The following is a 17,471-nucleotide window of genomic DNA, read 5'->3' on the forward strand; positions in this document are numbered from 1 at the left end:
TCAGTCAGGCTGTAGGCTCTGCCTTTTACCTGTACTCAGTCAGGCTGTAGGCTCTGCCTTTTACCTGTACTCAGTCAGGCTGTAGGCTCTGCCTTATTGGTTTGGTTTCTAATATGTCTGCTCTTTAGAGCAGTCCTCAATTCACAGCAACCCTGACTGAGCAGAACTGCAAAGACTCAGAGATCACCACCAGATGCCAGCCTGCTGGCCGCACTCCGCCAGGAGGACCGTGCATGACCGCTGGTGACTTCTGTGTGGCTGCTGCGCCGCCTCACAGGACCAGTGTAGGGGACCCAGGATGGGACTGGTGACCACAGGGCGGGGCCAGAGACAGGAGTGGGGGGCAAAAGTGCAGAGGGGAGGGCGGGGCGGGGCTGCCCAGGGACCTTGTGGGTGCAGGGAGAGGGCTCAGGTGCAGCCTCACCCGAGGGAGCTGGGACTCTCTGTAGGGCTGGGCTGCAGGTGGGCGGAGCCTGGCGGGGGGCAGGACTCCAGTGCCACCCTGTGGGCTGGGTGGGGTCTCTGGCTGTCCACACCTGTGCCACCTGTGCCCACCGCATCCCTGCTCTGCTGAGGACATGGGGCCCGCATGGCTGCCAGTGACCCTGCTGCTCCTGCAGGCCCTGCTGTGGGGCACCCAGGGCTCTGAGGAGCCAGACGTGCGCTGTGGTGGTAAGTGCCTGCCCGGCCCGGGGCCCGTCACCCACCCTAGGTCCACGCTGTAAGCCGGGGTCCCACTCTTTGGGGGAGCATCCTTGCCTCCAGGCCCTGGATCCCTGAGCAAAGGGGTTGTTTTCACTCCCAGCCCCACTCAGGGTGGCCCCAGGGCACTAGTGAGGCTGCGGGTTTGGGTGCGTGGGTGTCAACCTCTTGGCCAGCATCTCCTGTACCCGTCGGTCCACGGGTACTCATTAGCTCCAGCTGTAAAGAAGCCCCTGGGGTCTGGGGGGTACCTTGCCCTGCCCTGGGGCCTGACCACAGTCACCATAGGCTTCCTTGTCACACCAGGTACAGTATGTGTGGCTGGTGAGCGCCTCAGAGGGGTGGACGGGCAGGTGAGACCAGGGCCGAATTGGGGTGGGTGGCCGGGGACAAGGAACTACACTGGGCCACCTTGGGTCTGGGGTGGAGCACTCCGACCTTTGCAGGCACAGGGAATGGCTGTGGCAGCCTTGGGCTTGGGCACTGTTGTGCCCAACCCAACCCGGTCTGGGTGCTCTGAGTGAGCTGAGCAGGCTCCCCTGACCTGGCCTGGGATGGGGAAGTGCTGGGGGAGCAGGATCAGGTGCCCAGGTGAACTTCAGCCTGCCAGAGCCGAGGGGCAGGAGGCTGAAACCAGAGAAGAGGGGCAGGGCAGGCTGCCAGGCCTGGGCTGGAAAGGAGGGCATGCGGCTGGCATTCAAGGACAGAGCTGGGTGTGCTGCGTGGGGCAGCGTGCGGAGAGCTTCAGAACCTCTGTGTAGGCTGGAGAGATGGCAGGGCGTGCAATGTGCTGACCCGCGAGCTCCAAGCACCAGGGGCAGGGCGGGGCACACGGGACAGTGGGCATCTGCATGCGGCCGGCAAGGAGAGACTCCATGCAGGGAGTGCTGCGGTCACTGCCAGGGCACTGGCTCCTGGCGGTGTCCTTCCTGACTGCTGTCTGCTCTCTGTCCTACTCAGGGATCGTCCCCCGAGTTCGCTGGGTCCCCTTCTCTGTATAAGTGGTCCTGGGCAAAGCATGGCACCATAGTTGTCAGGTGGCAGTGACATTCGTTGTGCTGAAGAGAAGGTCTTAATTCTGGCTCACAGAGAAGCAGAACACAGAACTCCTTCCACACTCGGCAGGGAGCGGTAAGCAAGGCACCCGCTGCCTGCCTAGGAGCGACTTAGCAGAGCAGTGTGTGGAATCCGTGTTTGTGTCCACATTCCCACCGAGCATCTGCACTCAGGCCAAAAGAGGCTGCTTGCCAGGCAACAGATGTGGACTGGGTTTCCCTTCCGGGATGCTGGGTTGGTGATGTTGCAGCCTACCCCCTCTAAGAACTTGGAATATTCTCCGTAATCCTAGTTCTCTGGGAGGCCGAGGCAGGTGACTCTGGAGGTAGAGCTTGTACTGGGCAAATCAGTGGCTTAGTGAATCCTTGTCTCAAAATAAAAATATAGGGCCAGGGAGACAGCTCAGTGGCATAAGCACCTGAGTGGTATGCACAAGATCCCGAGTTCGATCCTGGTACCGCAAAGAAAAACAAGAAGATGACAACAAATCAAAAACATGCAGGGAGGTCTTTGGATGTAGCTCAGTGTGAAGGTCCTGGATCAATCCACAGCAGCACACACACACAAAGTAGGCTCCTGGGGTGAGACCAGAGGACCTGGGGGCAAGCAGAGCAGGGGCTGTCTTCGGCCCACGCCTCAGCTGGGCCTGCAGGAAGGGGCTCAGAAGAAGCGCAAAGGCCTCTGGGACAGACAAGCTGTCTTGGTGTGTCAGTGCCCCGGGCTCTGAGGCCTCCTCCCCAAGCAGGCAGCTGTGAGTGTGTGTGGGGTGTGTGCAGTGCACACGTGTGTGTCTGCCCCCTTCCTGCTGCTGAGATGCAGTGGCCAGCACCGAGCGCATTTGGAGCATTCAGTTCGTGGCGGGCCAGAGGGAAGCTGCCCACTCTGTGGTCCCAAGGCAGAGTGCAGGGAGGAGCCCTATGCTTGTTCTCGGAGGCCCTCATAGAAGCCTAGGTGGCGGTTTCTGGGCACAGCTTCGGGGGCCGTGGGGTGGCTCCTTCCTAGCCCCCCACAGCGAGTCACCCTAGGGTTCATCCTGAACTGCACTGGTGGGGTTTATTTCTGCAGTCCTCTCTTCGTCTCTTCCTGGGGTCCTTGTAGAGCATTTGGAGAGAAGGCTGCAGCAGGACTCTACCTTGTCCTTCTGGGACGGTACTGCAAGGTGGGTCCCAGAAAGGTGTCACCATGGGTCCCTCTCCCACGAGGCCACCCACACGCTCAGCCAGACCCTGCCCTGTCTTCTTCCCAATGGGTTCAGACTTGTGGACAGAACCAATCTCTATCTCTGCATTTTCTGTCATTGCTGGCAGACCTCTGGCCAGCCCTTGGCAAGGGACCCTTGGGCCATTGATTTAGTGACATCCACCTGCTAAGGACTGATCTGCTTTTGTTACACTAAAAATGCTTTAACAAGTTCATTCAGAATGGAGACAGTGAGGACTGCGCCTGGGGTTGGGCTTCTGGTGCCCAGAGGATCAGAGCAGCCTGCCCAAGGCACGTGGCTGAGGAGAGGGGAGGTGGAGGGAAGGGAGCCTCACGTGGACACCAGTGGGATTGCCTGGCCTTGTCATCCCTGTGTGGTCACATAGGCTGCAGGAACGAAAGCAAAAGATGAAGTCAGGCAGGTGTTGTGGTACGCACCAGCAATCCCAGCTCTCGGGAGGCTGAGGCGGAAGGATCACCGCGAGCTCGGGGCCAGCCTGGAATACATACAAGATCCTTTCTCAAACAAGCAACCAGCTGACCAAACAACCAACCAAACCAACAAACAAACAAAGGCGGGCCGTCAGCAGCCAGCGCCTGTGCACAGCTCCTGGGCCGCCCATGTTCTTCCCTGATCCGCCTGGCGGGTTCAAGGGGCAGCTTTCCAACTGTGCCAGTGACACGTCTGGCAGCCCGAGAGAAGGGGCTACGGCCACACAGCCCCACCCCTCTTTTACCCGTTTCCTGTCACTTGTCCCCCATTCACAAAGCCTTGTTTTCCTCTAGTGCTGTGTCCCTCAGCTGTCACTCTTAACAAGCAGCCACACAGTCTCCAGGCTGCTGGGGTCAGTGTTCCCTGGGGCTCACTCTGCTCCACTCAGTGGCCTGCTGGGACACGTCCTCCTCCTGTGACCGCAGAGTTGTGGGGGCAGGTGGAAGCCTGCGCACCTTATGCGGCCAGGCCCAAAGGTGGCAGGATGTCACTGCCACATCACAGTAATTCTCGAGTGCCTGCTGGGTAGACCTGATGGCCCTGAAGTCCCCACGTGTGCAGACGCTTGGCTTCTGTTGAAAAGCACTATGGTGTCCACAGATCATGCCCACCTTCCTGGCTCTGCCTCAGACGGTGCCCAGGTGTACCACTTGCCGCTGTACTTGTGCTGGAGGCACCACAAAAGGGACACATCTGGATAGATTCGATGGAGAGAGGTTCTCCTTGAAAATATTTTTCAGTTGCAGTTGGTAGAACCTAAGGGCTCAGAACCAGGAACCAGGTCTACCGTGCAGCAGGTTGTCCTGCGCCTGGGGCTGAGGTCAGGGGTTGGGTGGGAAGAACCACAAACCGGTGCAGCAAAGGGCCAAGGGCACCTGGGTGACAGCCCCGTGGTGGCACTGTTCAGCCCCTCTTCTGTAAAGACCTTATATAGCAGAAGAGTCCTGCCCGAGCCACGCCTGCCCTGTTCTAACAGGAGCCAGGGCTCCTGCCGCAGTGTGGGGCTCCTCCTGCTGCCTTCTCCCTGGACCCCACTCCACTGCACGCTGCCCTGCTTCCGCAGTGCTCCTGTGTCCCCTGACCAAGGTGAGGGCTGACTCCAAGGCTCCCACAGCCATGGGGAGGGGGAGGGAAGCCTCCGCTGTATCCTTGCTCTTGGTGTGGAAATGTGAACCGCAAGGCAAATGAGAGCCTGTTTGTATGGTGCTGCCCCTCTCCACAGCAAGCCTCTGGCGGAAAGTGAAAAGGTGGCACCCATAATGGGGACATGGAGACAGCTGCTGTCCCGGGCCGAGAGAACCGTGCGCAGCTTTGGTTTTGTTCTCAGAGGTGCTGGGATGGTGGTGGTGGAGGGTCACCTAAGGATCTGAACTAAGGGGCTGGCCCAGGAAGGCCAGCTTGGACAGGGAAGCTGAGGTGCCTGTGCCCAAGCCTGGATGCCACCGTCCTTTTACTCTCCGCTGTCCCCTGCCTTTTCCAGCAGCCCTGAGTGACTGATGGCCCAACTTGTCCTAATCAGGTGTGGGCTGGCATCTCCTAGGGCTGTGGCTGTGGTCTGCAGATCCATGACGTCCCTGTCAGAGCAGCTGGGAATTGGAGCCCACAGTCCCATCAGAGCCCCCGCAGGGTGGCAGCAGCCACAGGGAGGCAGTGGGTGTCCCCACTTTGGCCTGGGACAACAAGGCTGCACAGGGAGGCCATCTGGCTGCTGGAAGGCAGTGACCTGGGCTCTCACGGTGCTGTCCCAGACACGGGCCACCATCCTTGCTGGAACCATCCTGGGCATCCTTTGGCCTTTCATGGGGACATCACTTTGTGCCAGGCCAGGTGCAGGGCCTCTGGCTATGGCCAAGAGGACCCGGCGCCACCAGCAGAGTCTGCTGAGGGGCGCAGCGGCTGCGGGACAGAGGACGAAGCAGCTTCCGGCTGTGGGGCCCCATGGCATTTTCATGAGCGCACCCTCCGTGGACTTCCCGTCATCTCTGGGCTGTCGTGGCACCGCAAACCACGTCACCAGTTCCTCTGCCGGAGAGCTGAAGGCCACGTGACCAGAGAGGACAGTTCAGAAACACGCCACTTTCTTCCTGGCTGGTGAAGCGCTCTCCTGCGCCGCGGCTGCCTGCTTCCCATAGCCGCGCTGGTGTCAGGCAGTGACAGCCCTGGTGTCAAAAGGCCTGCTCTTACCACCAGACTCGGGAGAGAATCTATGTGCGAGCTGTGCTGCCGGCCCCTGAATGCCTCTGTGCCGTGAACAGGTGCGGGCAGGACAGCGCCCCACCTGGAGGTCACTAGCATAGCCATCATAGGGCTGCAGCCCTGCTCACATGCAGCGCTGAGCCTGCCTACTCTGAGCCTCAGTTTCCCCATCCGTGAAATGGGCACAACAAAAGCATATGCCCAGGGCCTCCCATCTGACGCCCGCCCAGCGACGTGCTCAGGTGTGCGGCCTGCTGGGTGCCCTCTGAGGACAGCAGCTGTTGTCCCTGCTGGAGCTGGGGTCCCTGGAGCCTTTAATCACATAATGGCTGGTTTTCACTGACAGGGACTCGGGGGACGGGAGCCAGCCTGAGAATAGCCGCCCCACATCTTGTGAAACAGCCGCGCGATAAACAGCTTGTTTTGTGCTTTTCCAGGCGTTTCCTGGTGCTACCGAATGTCTCACAGAAATTTAGTGCTCAAAAATCTTGAAACAAAAACTCAAAGAATCATCAAATAAAGCAGAGGGCTGCAGATGTAGCTGAGCACCTCAGTGCCGGCCTGGCAAGTCCAAGGTCCTGAGTCCGACTCCTAGTACCAAAAAATACATAAATAGACCAGGACGGAAGGAGATCAAACAGCGCGGGGGTGGGCCGCGGTTCCGGTTACCTGGGGCTGATCAAGCGCCTTTCTTAGTCCCAGAAGTCTGCGCGTTTCCGGCGGCGTAACCAGCATTTTCTTGCTAATTATCATGTCCCCCAAATTATTACCCTGACCTCAGAGGGCTTTAAGATTGGAGGTAAACAGAGTCACAAGGAAACTGGAACCGTCCCTGGAAACCACCTCCTCCACCACGTGCAGTCTCACCTCCTTCGCTGAGGGCTGCGGGCGAATCGAGCGCTCGCTGCTCTCCAGGGCCGCGCTCACCGGCTGGCCTCCAAGGAGGGCGTGCGCGCCGCCCACTCGCCCGCCGTCCACCTGTCATCTTTGCCTCCCAGCCAGAGAGCATCTTAAAGTTGTTAAGACGAGTTCTCCTCACAGCGGCTGAGTTTAGGCCTGGAAAATACAATTTGGGTTAAAACTCGATGGGGAGCGCCTCCGGCGCGCGGGTTGCCGTGGTGATGGGGTGGGGGCGCGGAGCCCGTGCTCTCCGCGGTGCCCCCGGCCCGCTCTGCCCCCACCAGCTGGCGCGGAGCCTCCTCTCCCACCCGCTGACTCTCAGGACGGTCCTGGGTCCAGGCCAGGCGCGTCCTCTCAAGCCCTGCCCGGCTGCGTCCAGTTAGTGCATGGCCGGAGGACAAGCCCGGCCTCCTGGCCCCGGAGAGTGGATCTCAGCCTGCCGTGGCCCAGCCTCGCCGCTGCTTTTCCATGCGGGTGGCTGCTGCGTGGGCAGACTCACGGGCACGGAAGCTGGGTGCCCCGCAGCCTTTGCCCTTTTGCATTATACACAGGTGACTGCGCGGCAAGCCCGGGTGGCTGCCTCGATGAATTTTTAAAAATTTGTTTGTTTTTAATTGGCACAAGCTAGATGTTTATGAGGTACAGGGTGTCATTTAGCAGAGATTCAATGCCAGGGTCCCATTAAAGCAGTCATTGCGCCTGTCAATTGGCACCGTTGTCATTTCTTTTTTGCTGTTGTCTTCTGGGCGTTCTTTCTGTGGTGTTGGGGATCTAACTCAGGGCTTGTGCACGCAAGGAGGCGCCTTCCCGCCCAGCCGCACCCCCAGCTGGCCTTGACAGTTTTGCAACATGTGGATCTCATCGCGTGTCCACCTCGGAGGTCTGAGGAGGCCCCGGGCTCAGCTCCGAGGTGACTCCGAAGCTCGTAGACAGCGGGAGCAGTGTGGGGCATCAGCACGCCTCCTCGTGCCTCCAGAAAGGCGGAAATAAGCTCCCTGGACTGCGGGTTGGGGCCCGCTGTGTGCCCCAGAAGCAGCCCTGGGCCCTTGAAGGTGTCATTAGAGGAAAACAGCGTGTGGAGGGCGCTGGGGGCCAGCGCCACGGGCGTCCTGACCTGTAGGAGGACTTCAGGACGCAGACACACAGGACAGCCACACTCCCGCGCAGGAGGAGGCTCTGCGCCCACAGCAGGTCCCGCCCTGTCCACACGGCAACCCAGCCTGTCAGCCCAGGGGTGCTGTGGCCGCTGGTCCGTGTCCATGAGACGGCTGCACAAGAGCTCACCGCCAAAGACCACAAGCCACAGGATTCCTGATCCAAGTGGCTCCCACACCAAGGAGACGTGGGCTCCGTCACATGCGTAGGTAACGAGTCCCACAGTGCCCCCACCTCTTCCGGTGCCCACTCGGCTGTTCGGCATCATCTTAGACCAACTCCCTCAGGGAGCCAGGAGGCTGCCACAGCCCCAGCTCCTGCCCGCACAGGACCAACCAGAGGCAGCAGTGGGGAGGTGGGCTGTCCCAAGCATTGCTGCAGCCTGCCCTCGTGACTGTGACTGCAACACATGCCCATCCCACCCGGTGGCTGGAGTTACCTGGGAAGAGGCCAGTTTCTCTGGCCCACGGATGGTTTTTTACTGGGCATGAGCAGGGCTTTGCCAATAGAGAAGAAGTGGGACCCAAGAGGACCTCTTCTGCCCCCAGCCTTCCCTCGGGAGAGCTCTGCCACTCTCCCTGGCCCTTGGGCTGTTCCAGCTGGGGCCTAAATGGCCTCGGAAACATCACGTGTCACTTTTGTTTGTTTGTTTTTTACCAGTATCAAACACGGGACCTCACGCTTGCCAGGCAGGCACTGTGCCCCTGACCCACATCCCCAGTCCAGTGTTGCTTACTTGAAGTCCTGCAGGGTCCACGTGGTTTCCTTCCCTCCATCTGTCCCTGAACATGTCAGCCTGTCTGCTTCCCCTGGGGACCCAGGCTCCCTGCTGCACTTGCCCCTCACCCCACTACTCCATGGGGGCTTCTGCGAATAGGGTTCCCCACATGCTTCGCCTGCTGGGCCTGCTCGCTCTTCTCCTCCCACTTGTCACCTTCTTAGTGCCATCCCAGTCTCTGCAGGGGCAGTGCACCTGTCCCCACCCGATGCTGCCTGGCACAGCCCCCCTCATAAGCAGAAGTTCTTCTGATATCCTGTCCAGGGAAGGTTGGGGTCTGGGAGCCTCCTGCAGGTATCGTCCCTGTGCCTAAGGACAGTCAGGTGCCCAGGGAGGGGTGGCTGGGAGGTGGCACAGCCCTCACGCCTCTGACTCCCAGGTGGCTTCTCGTGCCCAGATGTCAGTGTCCAGCTCCAACACCCTGGAGGACACTGGAGGTCCCACCGATCCTGCACCCTGGGAGGCCAGCGCCTGTTGGCCCTCTGGCTAGTCAGGGCAGCTGAGCAGAAGGCCCTGCTGCCCCTGGGTGCTCTTGCTTGGGGCCCCTCTGTGCCTGACGGAGGTTGCTGACCACTCCTCCAGGGCGTAGGTTGTCACTTATGCTTGGTGACTGCCTGACATCCGCTTGTTGCTTGCATAACTCTTTGAGGAAGAAGCACCTTTGGGGTAGCTCTGGGGAGGGCAGGCGGTCTGCTCCTTGCCTACTCCAGTCCATAAATACTTCCATCGTGCCTCCAGGCTGTCTGGGCAGTGCTGGGATGCGGTCCCCTCCTGCCAGCTGCTCAGAGGTGGGCCAAGACCCAACCCCTAGGACCCCTGGATCTGCCCTGCCCACTCGGCCATCCCTTCCCAGCTCCCAGACCTTCCTCCCAGAAGGAGACAGGGAGGACGAGAGTGCAGGGGAGGGGGCATAGGGCAGGGGCTCTGGGTGAAGGGTTTTGGCAGCTGGGAGGGGGCTGGCCCTCTGGCAGGCACTGCGGCCCCCACTAACCCCACGAGGCCCTGCTCCCGCCGCCTGCTCTAATAAACTCTAAACTCCAGTGATTTAAGGGAAGATTTCAGATTAACATTTAAATTAATGCTGGACTAGAAATCTGCAGCCCGGGTCGCTGATGTGACTCTCCGCTAACTTGTTCTGTGACCTGGGGCGGAAACGGGAAATGATCTCTTCTGGAGAAGCCCTCCGTGGGGAGCCTGCCCCACCCAGGAGCAAAGCCAGGCCTCCCTTCACGCTGAGGTCGCCCTGACCCTGGAGTGCGGCTGGACTTCGCTACATGTGTGCCTTCCCCAGGGCTGGCATCCCAGGCAACAGCAGGGAGGTGGCCTTGGCAGCCCTGACGCCCAGCTCCCACCTGGCTGAGGGGGCCCCACCAACACCTGGGGTTTTGTCCTGCCCTGACCAACACCAGGTATGGGTTTCTTAGGACCCCGTGGCCCTCTGGCGTGGGAATGAGGTCTTCCCTGAGGGACTTGGGTTGTGCAAAGCCAACTCACGGCCCCTCCCTTCCCTTCCAGGCCTTCTAGGGACAGTGGCTGTGCGCTGGGCCTGCCACTGTCACGGCCACTCTAGGCACTTGGGATGCTTGGTGATGCTGCAGTCACCCGCGCCCTGCCCTGAGGTGGCTGAGAGGGAGGGTGACCAACCTGTGGTCCCGAGGGCCATGTGTGTTCCCTTCCACATGGGCAGGTGGGGCCGGCCTTGGGGGCTCCTGAGGGCAGGGACACCTGCACAGACTTCAGGGCAGGGACAGACAGCGAGGCCGTGGGGACAGGGCTCCCAGGCTCATCCCTGGGGCCCAGTCAGGACCCCAGTAAAGGGGAAAGGCAGAGGGGTGACCTGGGAGACCCCACAGGGTGCCTGACAGAGCCACTCCTCACACATTAGGTCAGAGCCTCCTTTCCGCCGTGTTGCCCAGGACGAGGACACTGAGCCTCCCTGGAGGTCCAGTGCCAGAGCTGGCCACCTGATGTCCCTTGTGCACCCTGGGCCTGCAAAGGGAGGTTGTTCCAGCCCATATCCCAGATTCAGAAGCTTCCAACATGTGCACGAGTTCTAGGGCCAACGCACAGGGCCTGTCTTAGCTAGAGAGAGTGGGAAAAGCCAGCTCTAAAAGGCAGTGGCCCGGAGGACAGGAGGTCACTGTCATGACTGCTGCTTTTCCGCACACAGATGCTAAATGCTGACATCACCTGTGTCCTCGACTTCTGCCCAGGACTGGGCAGGCTTCCACCCTGACTGATGGGCCTCGGGGACACAGGCTACTTGCTAGGAGCTTGGCCAAGAAGGACTGAGTGCCACCCCGGACCTGAAGCTCAGCAACAAGGACCAGGGTCACCAGGCCAGGCCTGCAGACCACCAAAGCCAGAGCTCTTGGCCTGAACAGCAAGGGCGGGTTTTGGACAGCGGCCTCCCGGAAGCTGCCCTGTCCCTCTTAGCCGGCTGAGCTATTGGGGCCGTGGGAAGGGTCCCCTCCCAGTACGCTGCCTGGACAGCGGCCAGTCCTGTGCACCAGGCGTCTCCATGACCACAGCAGCCTTTGTCGCTATCCAAGCAGGCTGTGCCACCAGCCGTGTGAGCTGGGCACAATCAGAGGAGAATGCCAGGCGCAGGGTGGGGGCGACAGTGCCGAAGGCAAATCCTGGGCCCGTGAAGCCCCTGCCGCTCTAACAGGCAGACTTGCAAATGCAGGCTTGAGTCAGAAGGGGCTCTGTGTGTCATCCTTGGCCCTGCAGGTGGCTGGGTGTTCATAGACATTGATGCGGGTTGCATCCCTCCGGGCTGGCCCCATGGTGCTGTCTTCTCACCCACAGTCAGGGGAGAGGGCAAATCCTGTCGTCGATCTACAGCTTATGTGGCAGCACCATGTGGCTTTGCCTTTCATCTGAGAGGACCCTGTGGGCTTGGGTCAAGGGTAGAGGGGTTCAGGGGGGAAAGCAGATGCACATGAGATGAAGGCAAGCTCCAGCGGTCCTCTCAGACCTCCAGGGCAGCAGATGTGGAGTTCGGAAGCAGGATGCGGTTTGACACTATGCTGTACAAAGGGTGCCTGGGTCTAACACAACACAGGGGCTTCCGATGCCAGACGAGCTCAAAGCACACAGAAAGTACGAAAGGGATGCAAAGCAAGCGAGGCTCCGAGGGCGGTCTCTGAGCAGGGCGGTCTGAGTGGCCACCAGCTGCTGGGCAGGCTGTGAGGAGGGCCCCGGTGCCCACCAGAGACTGCTGCCCCTTTCTGACCTGGCTACCCCGTGTCTGGTTCAGCATGCAGGGCGCTGATGGATGAAGTGGAGTACGATGTCACCAAGGCTCGGCAGAAGAAGGCCAAGGTGGGCTCCTACCGGATCAGGCCTGACGGGACACAGGAGCGGAGAAAGGTAGTGGAAAAGAAATTATGTGGCCGTGTCTAATTGCGGATGTGGGCAATTACCAACCATTTATCCAAACAGCAGTTGGTCTTAATCTTCTAACCTTTCTCTTGTTCAGGGTATCAGCTCTAAATTGCTTCTGAGTCCTGGGGGACCCAAAGTCATCTTTAAGCTTGAAATTGAAGTATCTCTCTCAGCACCTAACTTTGCTGTCTTGTCAAGTTGGAAGACACTTCAGCACTGCTATCCATCAGAATAAAACTAGCACCGCCATGGTTTTGGGCAGGCCTGGCAGGGGTCGGGGAGCCCAGCGGTGGGGGCTGAGCACCCTCCACTTGCACCGCCACTCCTGAGGTCGCAGGTCGGTTGTGGGGCGGGGAGGTGTGACTCATCTCCCAGGGCCAGCTTGGCTCATGAGGAAGAAGATGCGTTTTAGGGTTCGGTCCCTGGCTCCAGGTGCGCTGAGCCGGTGATGGAGTCCACGCGCGGTGGCGCACGCCTGTAATCCCAGCACTTTGGGAGGCAGAAATCAGGAGGATCCTACTAATTTGGGCTATGTAGTGAGACCCTGCACAAAAAAAAAAAAAAAAAAAAAAGAAGCGTTTTGCTCACAGCTGACTCCACGGGGCGAAATGTCGGGAGGGGGCTATGGGAAGGAGGCAGGAGGCCTGGAGGCTCTGGGGTGCGGGTGCTGCGAGGATCTAGATTCTGGTTTTAGGAGGACCCCACCCCCATGCCTCAGCACAGAGGCTAAGAGCCCGGAAACAAAAATCTCAGAGAAGTCACGTTGCAGGGCAAGTTGTCCTGCAGAGTTGCGAAGCCCATGTGAGCCAATCGGTGCTGGGCTAGAGTTTCTCCCTGCTCTATTCAGCCTGCTGCATGCACCTTGTGACAGCAACGGTGGCCAGGCTGTCCCTGCTGCTCTGACTTCCTGGGTGAGGCTCCAGCAAAGGCAGGAGGGGAGGGAGACTCCCAGCCTGCAGGGTGGATGTGGGGAGAGACAGACAGCCATGGGAGAACACAGCATTGCCTGACTTCAGAACAAGCAAGTCAGTGTCTGCTGCAGGGGCGGCTGGCAGCAGGGATCTCTCTGGGACTCACCAGAGAGCCTTGAGAGGTGTGCCACCAGGAGGCAGTCACATAGATCCTGGCCACAGCCCTGGCTGGCACCTGGCGCTCTCAGAGGGCTGTGTCCAGGGCCAGGCCTCCCTCCAAGGATGACCTCCGAGGCCAGGGTGGCCCACTTACTGCTTGTGGGGCAGCAGGGGCTGTGGGGCAGGAAGGCCAGGCCTCCGCCTGTGTAGATGGCAGGAGAGGCAGAGGGCAGGGGCCTGAGGCCCTGAGGGTCGGCCACACAGTGGCCAATCTGGCAGCTCCTATTCTGAAGTAGCCCTGCCTTGGGGAGGGGTCCTCCTCCCCTCCCGATTCTGTGAAGCCCTGGCGCCCCTGCGCCCCTTCTTGGTTACCCCTGTCACCCCGCCCTCTCCTCTGCCTGGATAATCCAGCTGTCTCAGACTGGGTGGCTCTGCCTCCTGTCATCCTGTGGGTGAGTTCGGGAATGAATGCTGGGTAGGGGGACCCTCGCCAGGCCCTCAGGGCCCAGGCCCACGACCCCCCCTGCCCACGGCTTCAGATCCCATGAGCAGAGCTCCCAGGTCGCAGCTCTGGAGTCACTTGGCAGGATGGGCGGGGCCCCCTCTGCCCACTGGCCAGCTGCTGCTCAGCGTGATGTCCAGGACTCTGAGGGTTTCGCACCCCTGGCTGTCCCCAGTGGGCAGCAGCTCAGTCTCCAGAAGCATGATGAAAATGTACAGCCTTCCCAGCCACCGCCCCGTGCCTGCGTCTCCCTGGGCCCTGCACGGGGACAGTCCTCCCACCCCAGGGTTGCGTCGAGCCCCCAGGGCTGCTGTCTCCTCTCAGGCAAGATGCCTCTCATGGCCCACACTCACGCTCCTCTAGGGACTGCTGAACTGAAGGGACAGGGACCCTGGCCTGGTGGACAGCAGCACTCTGGGGGAAGGAGCCCTATTCTCCCCGCGTGGTGGCTGAGACCCCTGACAACTGCTGCACACTCAGAGCACTGGGGTGCTTGGCTCGGGGCCTTGGAGGCAGACTTGCAGGCTCTTTCCTGACCCTCCACAGGCAAGGAGAGGGCTAAAGGCGGGGTGCATGGGGCTGGGGATCATGGGAAAACAAGTGTCAGTTATTTTAATCAATGTCACCCTCGAGAGAGCCAGGAGACCTTCAGAGTCATCAGTATTAGGGCGCAGCTGAAGCCGAGCAGCTGGGAGGAGCAGCACCTCGGTGGTGCACTGGCCGCTGCCCTGCTCGCAGTCACTGCCACCCATGCTCGAATCGCTCTGCTTCTGCACCATGGCGCATGCCTACGATCCCAGCACTCAGGAGGCTGAGGCAGGAGGACCGTGGGCTCGAGGCCATCCTGCACAGTAAGACTGTCTCAAAAACCAAACCAAAAAGGAAATGCTCTCCTTCAGGTTTTGCATGTCATTCTCCTCCCTTGAAAAGAGGAAACAAGGAGTGACACAGGAGTGAGCACTCGATTTCACTTGCAAAGCTTTCTGTCCACAGCAAAGTAGTGACAGGAGCGAGGCCATTCCTGCCGGTGCCACTAAGTGGGTATGTCCCCAGCCATGGCTTCCTTGTCCTGCCACAAGCCACGTCTGGTAAGCAAGCCACGGCCAGCACCGTGGCACTGAGCTGCCGTCTGTGAACTAGTGGCGGTTGTTCTAGTCAGAGCTAGCAAGGGGAGCAATTTAACACAGGACACGTAGCTGATAGGATTATTATAGCGGTCACCTGAAGAGCCAAGTACAGGTGCAGGAGAGCTGTCCACGCGCGAGAGACCTGAGACTCCGGCTGAGGGCCCGGAGCCCACGACAGTGCCTCACACAGCCTGCTGCACGGATCTGCGCTGGGAAGGCCCAGAGGTCAGCGGTGAGCTAGAAAGTCTGTGTCAGCGGGACGGAGGGCCCGAGCCAGCGGCTGAGCATCTGCACCGAGCCAGGAAGCAACGCTCGGGGCAAGGACAGAGCTCCCCGAAGCTTACTGCAGTGATGGCATCGAGAATGTGGCCACCACATGACATCACTGATGTCATTATCAGGGACAGCAAGGACCTGAGCCCCCCCGACAATGACACCAGGCGAGGTCCCATCAGGAAGGCCAGCACGACCAGCTCCTCTAGGGGACTGAGCAGGGCACCGTCTTCTCCTCTGAGCCAGGAAGCGATGCTCAAGGAAAGGACCAGAGCTCCTCCCAAGTGAACTGCAGCCATTCCCAGCGACAAGGCCCTGAGCTCCTGTGACAACGAGAACAGTGGAGTTCCTTAGGAAAGCCAGCGCGACCGGCTCTTCCAGGGAACCACGGCGCCACCTCCTCCTTTCCAGTCCACCTTTTCAGGTCGTTGTCAGCAGCCCTCCAGTGGCCTCCACTCCCAGCACCACGCTGCTTCAGAGCAGCTGGGTGCTACAAGTTGACCACCACTTGCCAACACGCCATAGCGGTTTTGGTCAAAACAATGAACCACCCAGTGCACAGCTGCCTGGAGACAGGCTGCTGCCTGCCGCCCAGACAAGTGTCTATCTGCCTTTTCTGCACATCTAAAGTGAGACCTTCAAGATGGAAGTGGAAGCCAAAATTGCTGTGCCCAGGGAGCAGGGGCCCTTTGCTTAACTCCTGGAAGGGCTAAGAGGGGGCGTCTGGGTGCTGGGCAGAGGGCTAAGAACAGAGTTCCAAGTGCTCCTCTCTCCTGGCCGAGCAGAGAAGCAGGCCGTGTCCTCTGCAGCTGTGGCCAGTTCAACACCGAGCTGCTGTTGTTGTTTTGAGGCAGGGTCTTGCTACGTAGCCCAAGCCAGCCTAGAGTCCCAGCGGTCTTCCTCCCTCAGCCTGCTGAATGCTGAGAGGACAGGCCTGCACCACTAACCTGTGCCCCGCGGGTTGCTTCATTTTAGAAGTGTAGCAGCTGGGCTCACACTACTGCGTGTGGTGTTCAGGTGTGTGCGCACACGGCAGAGGTGTGTGGCTGTGTGCCCAACACCAACAGAGATTGCCTGTGTCCATGGGGACAGGGCGGATGGGCGCTGGGAGGCTGAGGGCTGCCACGTGGGCAGCGGCGTAGTCAGATGCCCCCGGGCACCGGGGTGACCAGCAGGCTGTCTGCGCCCTAGGGCTGCTGACCTGGACAGGGCACGCCCAGGGTGGCCTCGTCATGGCAGAGGCCAGGGGACTCATGCTTTTCCAGGTGGGGCCAGCAGGGGGCCCTTTTCCCCAGGGCCCTCTGGCCTCGTCCACCAGGGTTAACCACCCCTCCCTGTTCCCCAATCCAGGAATTAAAAATTCACACTGTCCCCGGGGCTGTGAAAAAGATATGTGACATGAAATTAAAAGGGAAAGAGATTATTTTAATCCTCTTGGTGGGCATAAAACAATGAGGGCCTCTGGCCAGGAAAGCTGTCCTTTGCTGGCCGCAGGCGGGCAGGCTCGGCCTGCAGCAGGCACAGGTAATTGAGTGTGCGCTTCCTTCTGGTCCCGCAGACATGCTCCTCATGCTGGGGTGAGCAGAGGGCACCTGGAGCTGCTCTGTGACGGCAGCGCTCGCCTAGCTGGGGATGCGCAGGGATCAGAGCAGGGGCAGGAAGCGCAGCAGCACTGCTGACAGGGGACCACGGGCACCAGCTCCGTGCCTATTAGGGAGGGGCCTGTACCCCACTGGGGGTGTGGGGTGTGCAAGCCTCTCCCCTCCCCTCCCTGGGGCACAGCTCGACAGTGACCTGGCAGGACTTGGCTTTGAGCAGGGCACCCTCCTTGCATCTTTCCTCCCTCCTCAGCAAAGTGGCAGCGTCCCACATTAAATGCCAGGACTGAGACTGCCCATGGCTGATTCGGCCTGCTCCTTGCTCCCAAGCCCCCTGCGACATGCAGAGCAGGGCTGGGAGTCCAGGAGGGAGACCAGGAGGAGGCAGGCGAGGCCTGGCCCTCTGCGGGTGGGCCTGTGGGCCTGCGTGCATGCGTGTGCACGGTGCGTGCCCTGTCTCTGTGTGGCTTAGCTGCAGCGGGAGGACGCTACTCTCTTCCCTGTGAGTAGGAGCCTGCAATGGGTGGCCACTCAGTGGCTGTGGATGTGTGATGAAGAAGAAAGTGACGCGCTCTGTTTCCTGAGGGTGGAGGGAGAAGACAGGTTTTCCCACCCATCTCGTGAGCTGGGCTTTGCTCCTAGAGTTTCTTGGGTCTGATTGAAGACGTTCCAGTTTACAAGGAGGAGGAGATCACACCATACAAGGGTGTCTGCTGAGGTGGCCTGGGTCTGAAGAGGGGAGAGCCACCGTCCACAAGTGGTTTCAAAGACCATGGCATACAGAGGGCCACACAGCCATGCGGCCCATACAGGCCCAGCTCTTTGGCAGAAGGACTCCAAGGAACTTTTTTGGTCATAAATCTGCTATAAAGAAGCGGTCTGAACTTTCAGAGCAGGCTTTTTCTAATTCCAGCATCACCTTTGCTTGCAGAGCGTCCTGCACAGCGTGGGTCCGAGCGGAACCGACCTGCCTAGTGGATGTTTTCACATCCAGGGTGTGTGTGACCCCAAGAGGTGGTCACACGCCCAGA

General features: G+C 60.1%; 1 protein-coding gene across 1 annotated transcript in view; it reads left to right on the forward strand.

The window, feature by feature from the left end:
- The window catches only part of Cnpy1 (canopy FGF signaling regulator 1), a 54,185-nt gene that overhangs the window by 10,681 nt on the left and 26,033 nt on the right, over positions 1 to 17,471 (forward strand). The window contains exon 2 of the mRNA XM_004629064.2: positions 11,743 to 11,855. Within this exon, the coding sequence (XP_004629121.2) occupies positions 11,743 to 11,855 (113 nt within the window). The remainder of the gene's footprint in view (positions 1 to 11,742; positions 11,856 to 17,471) is intronic.

The sequence above is a fragment of the Octodon degus genome, unplaced genomic scaffold, assembly GCF_000260255.1.
Source record: "Octodon degus isolate 3935 unplaced genomic scaffold, OctDeg1.0 scaffold00027, whole genome shotgun sequence".
NCBI lineage: Eukaryota > Metazoa > Chordata > Mammalia > Rodentia > Octodontidae > Octodon > Octodon degus.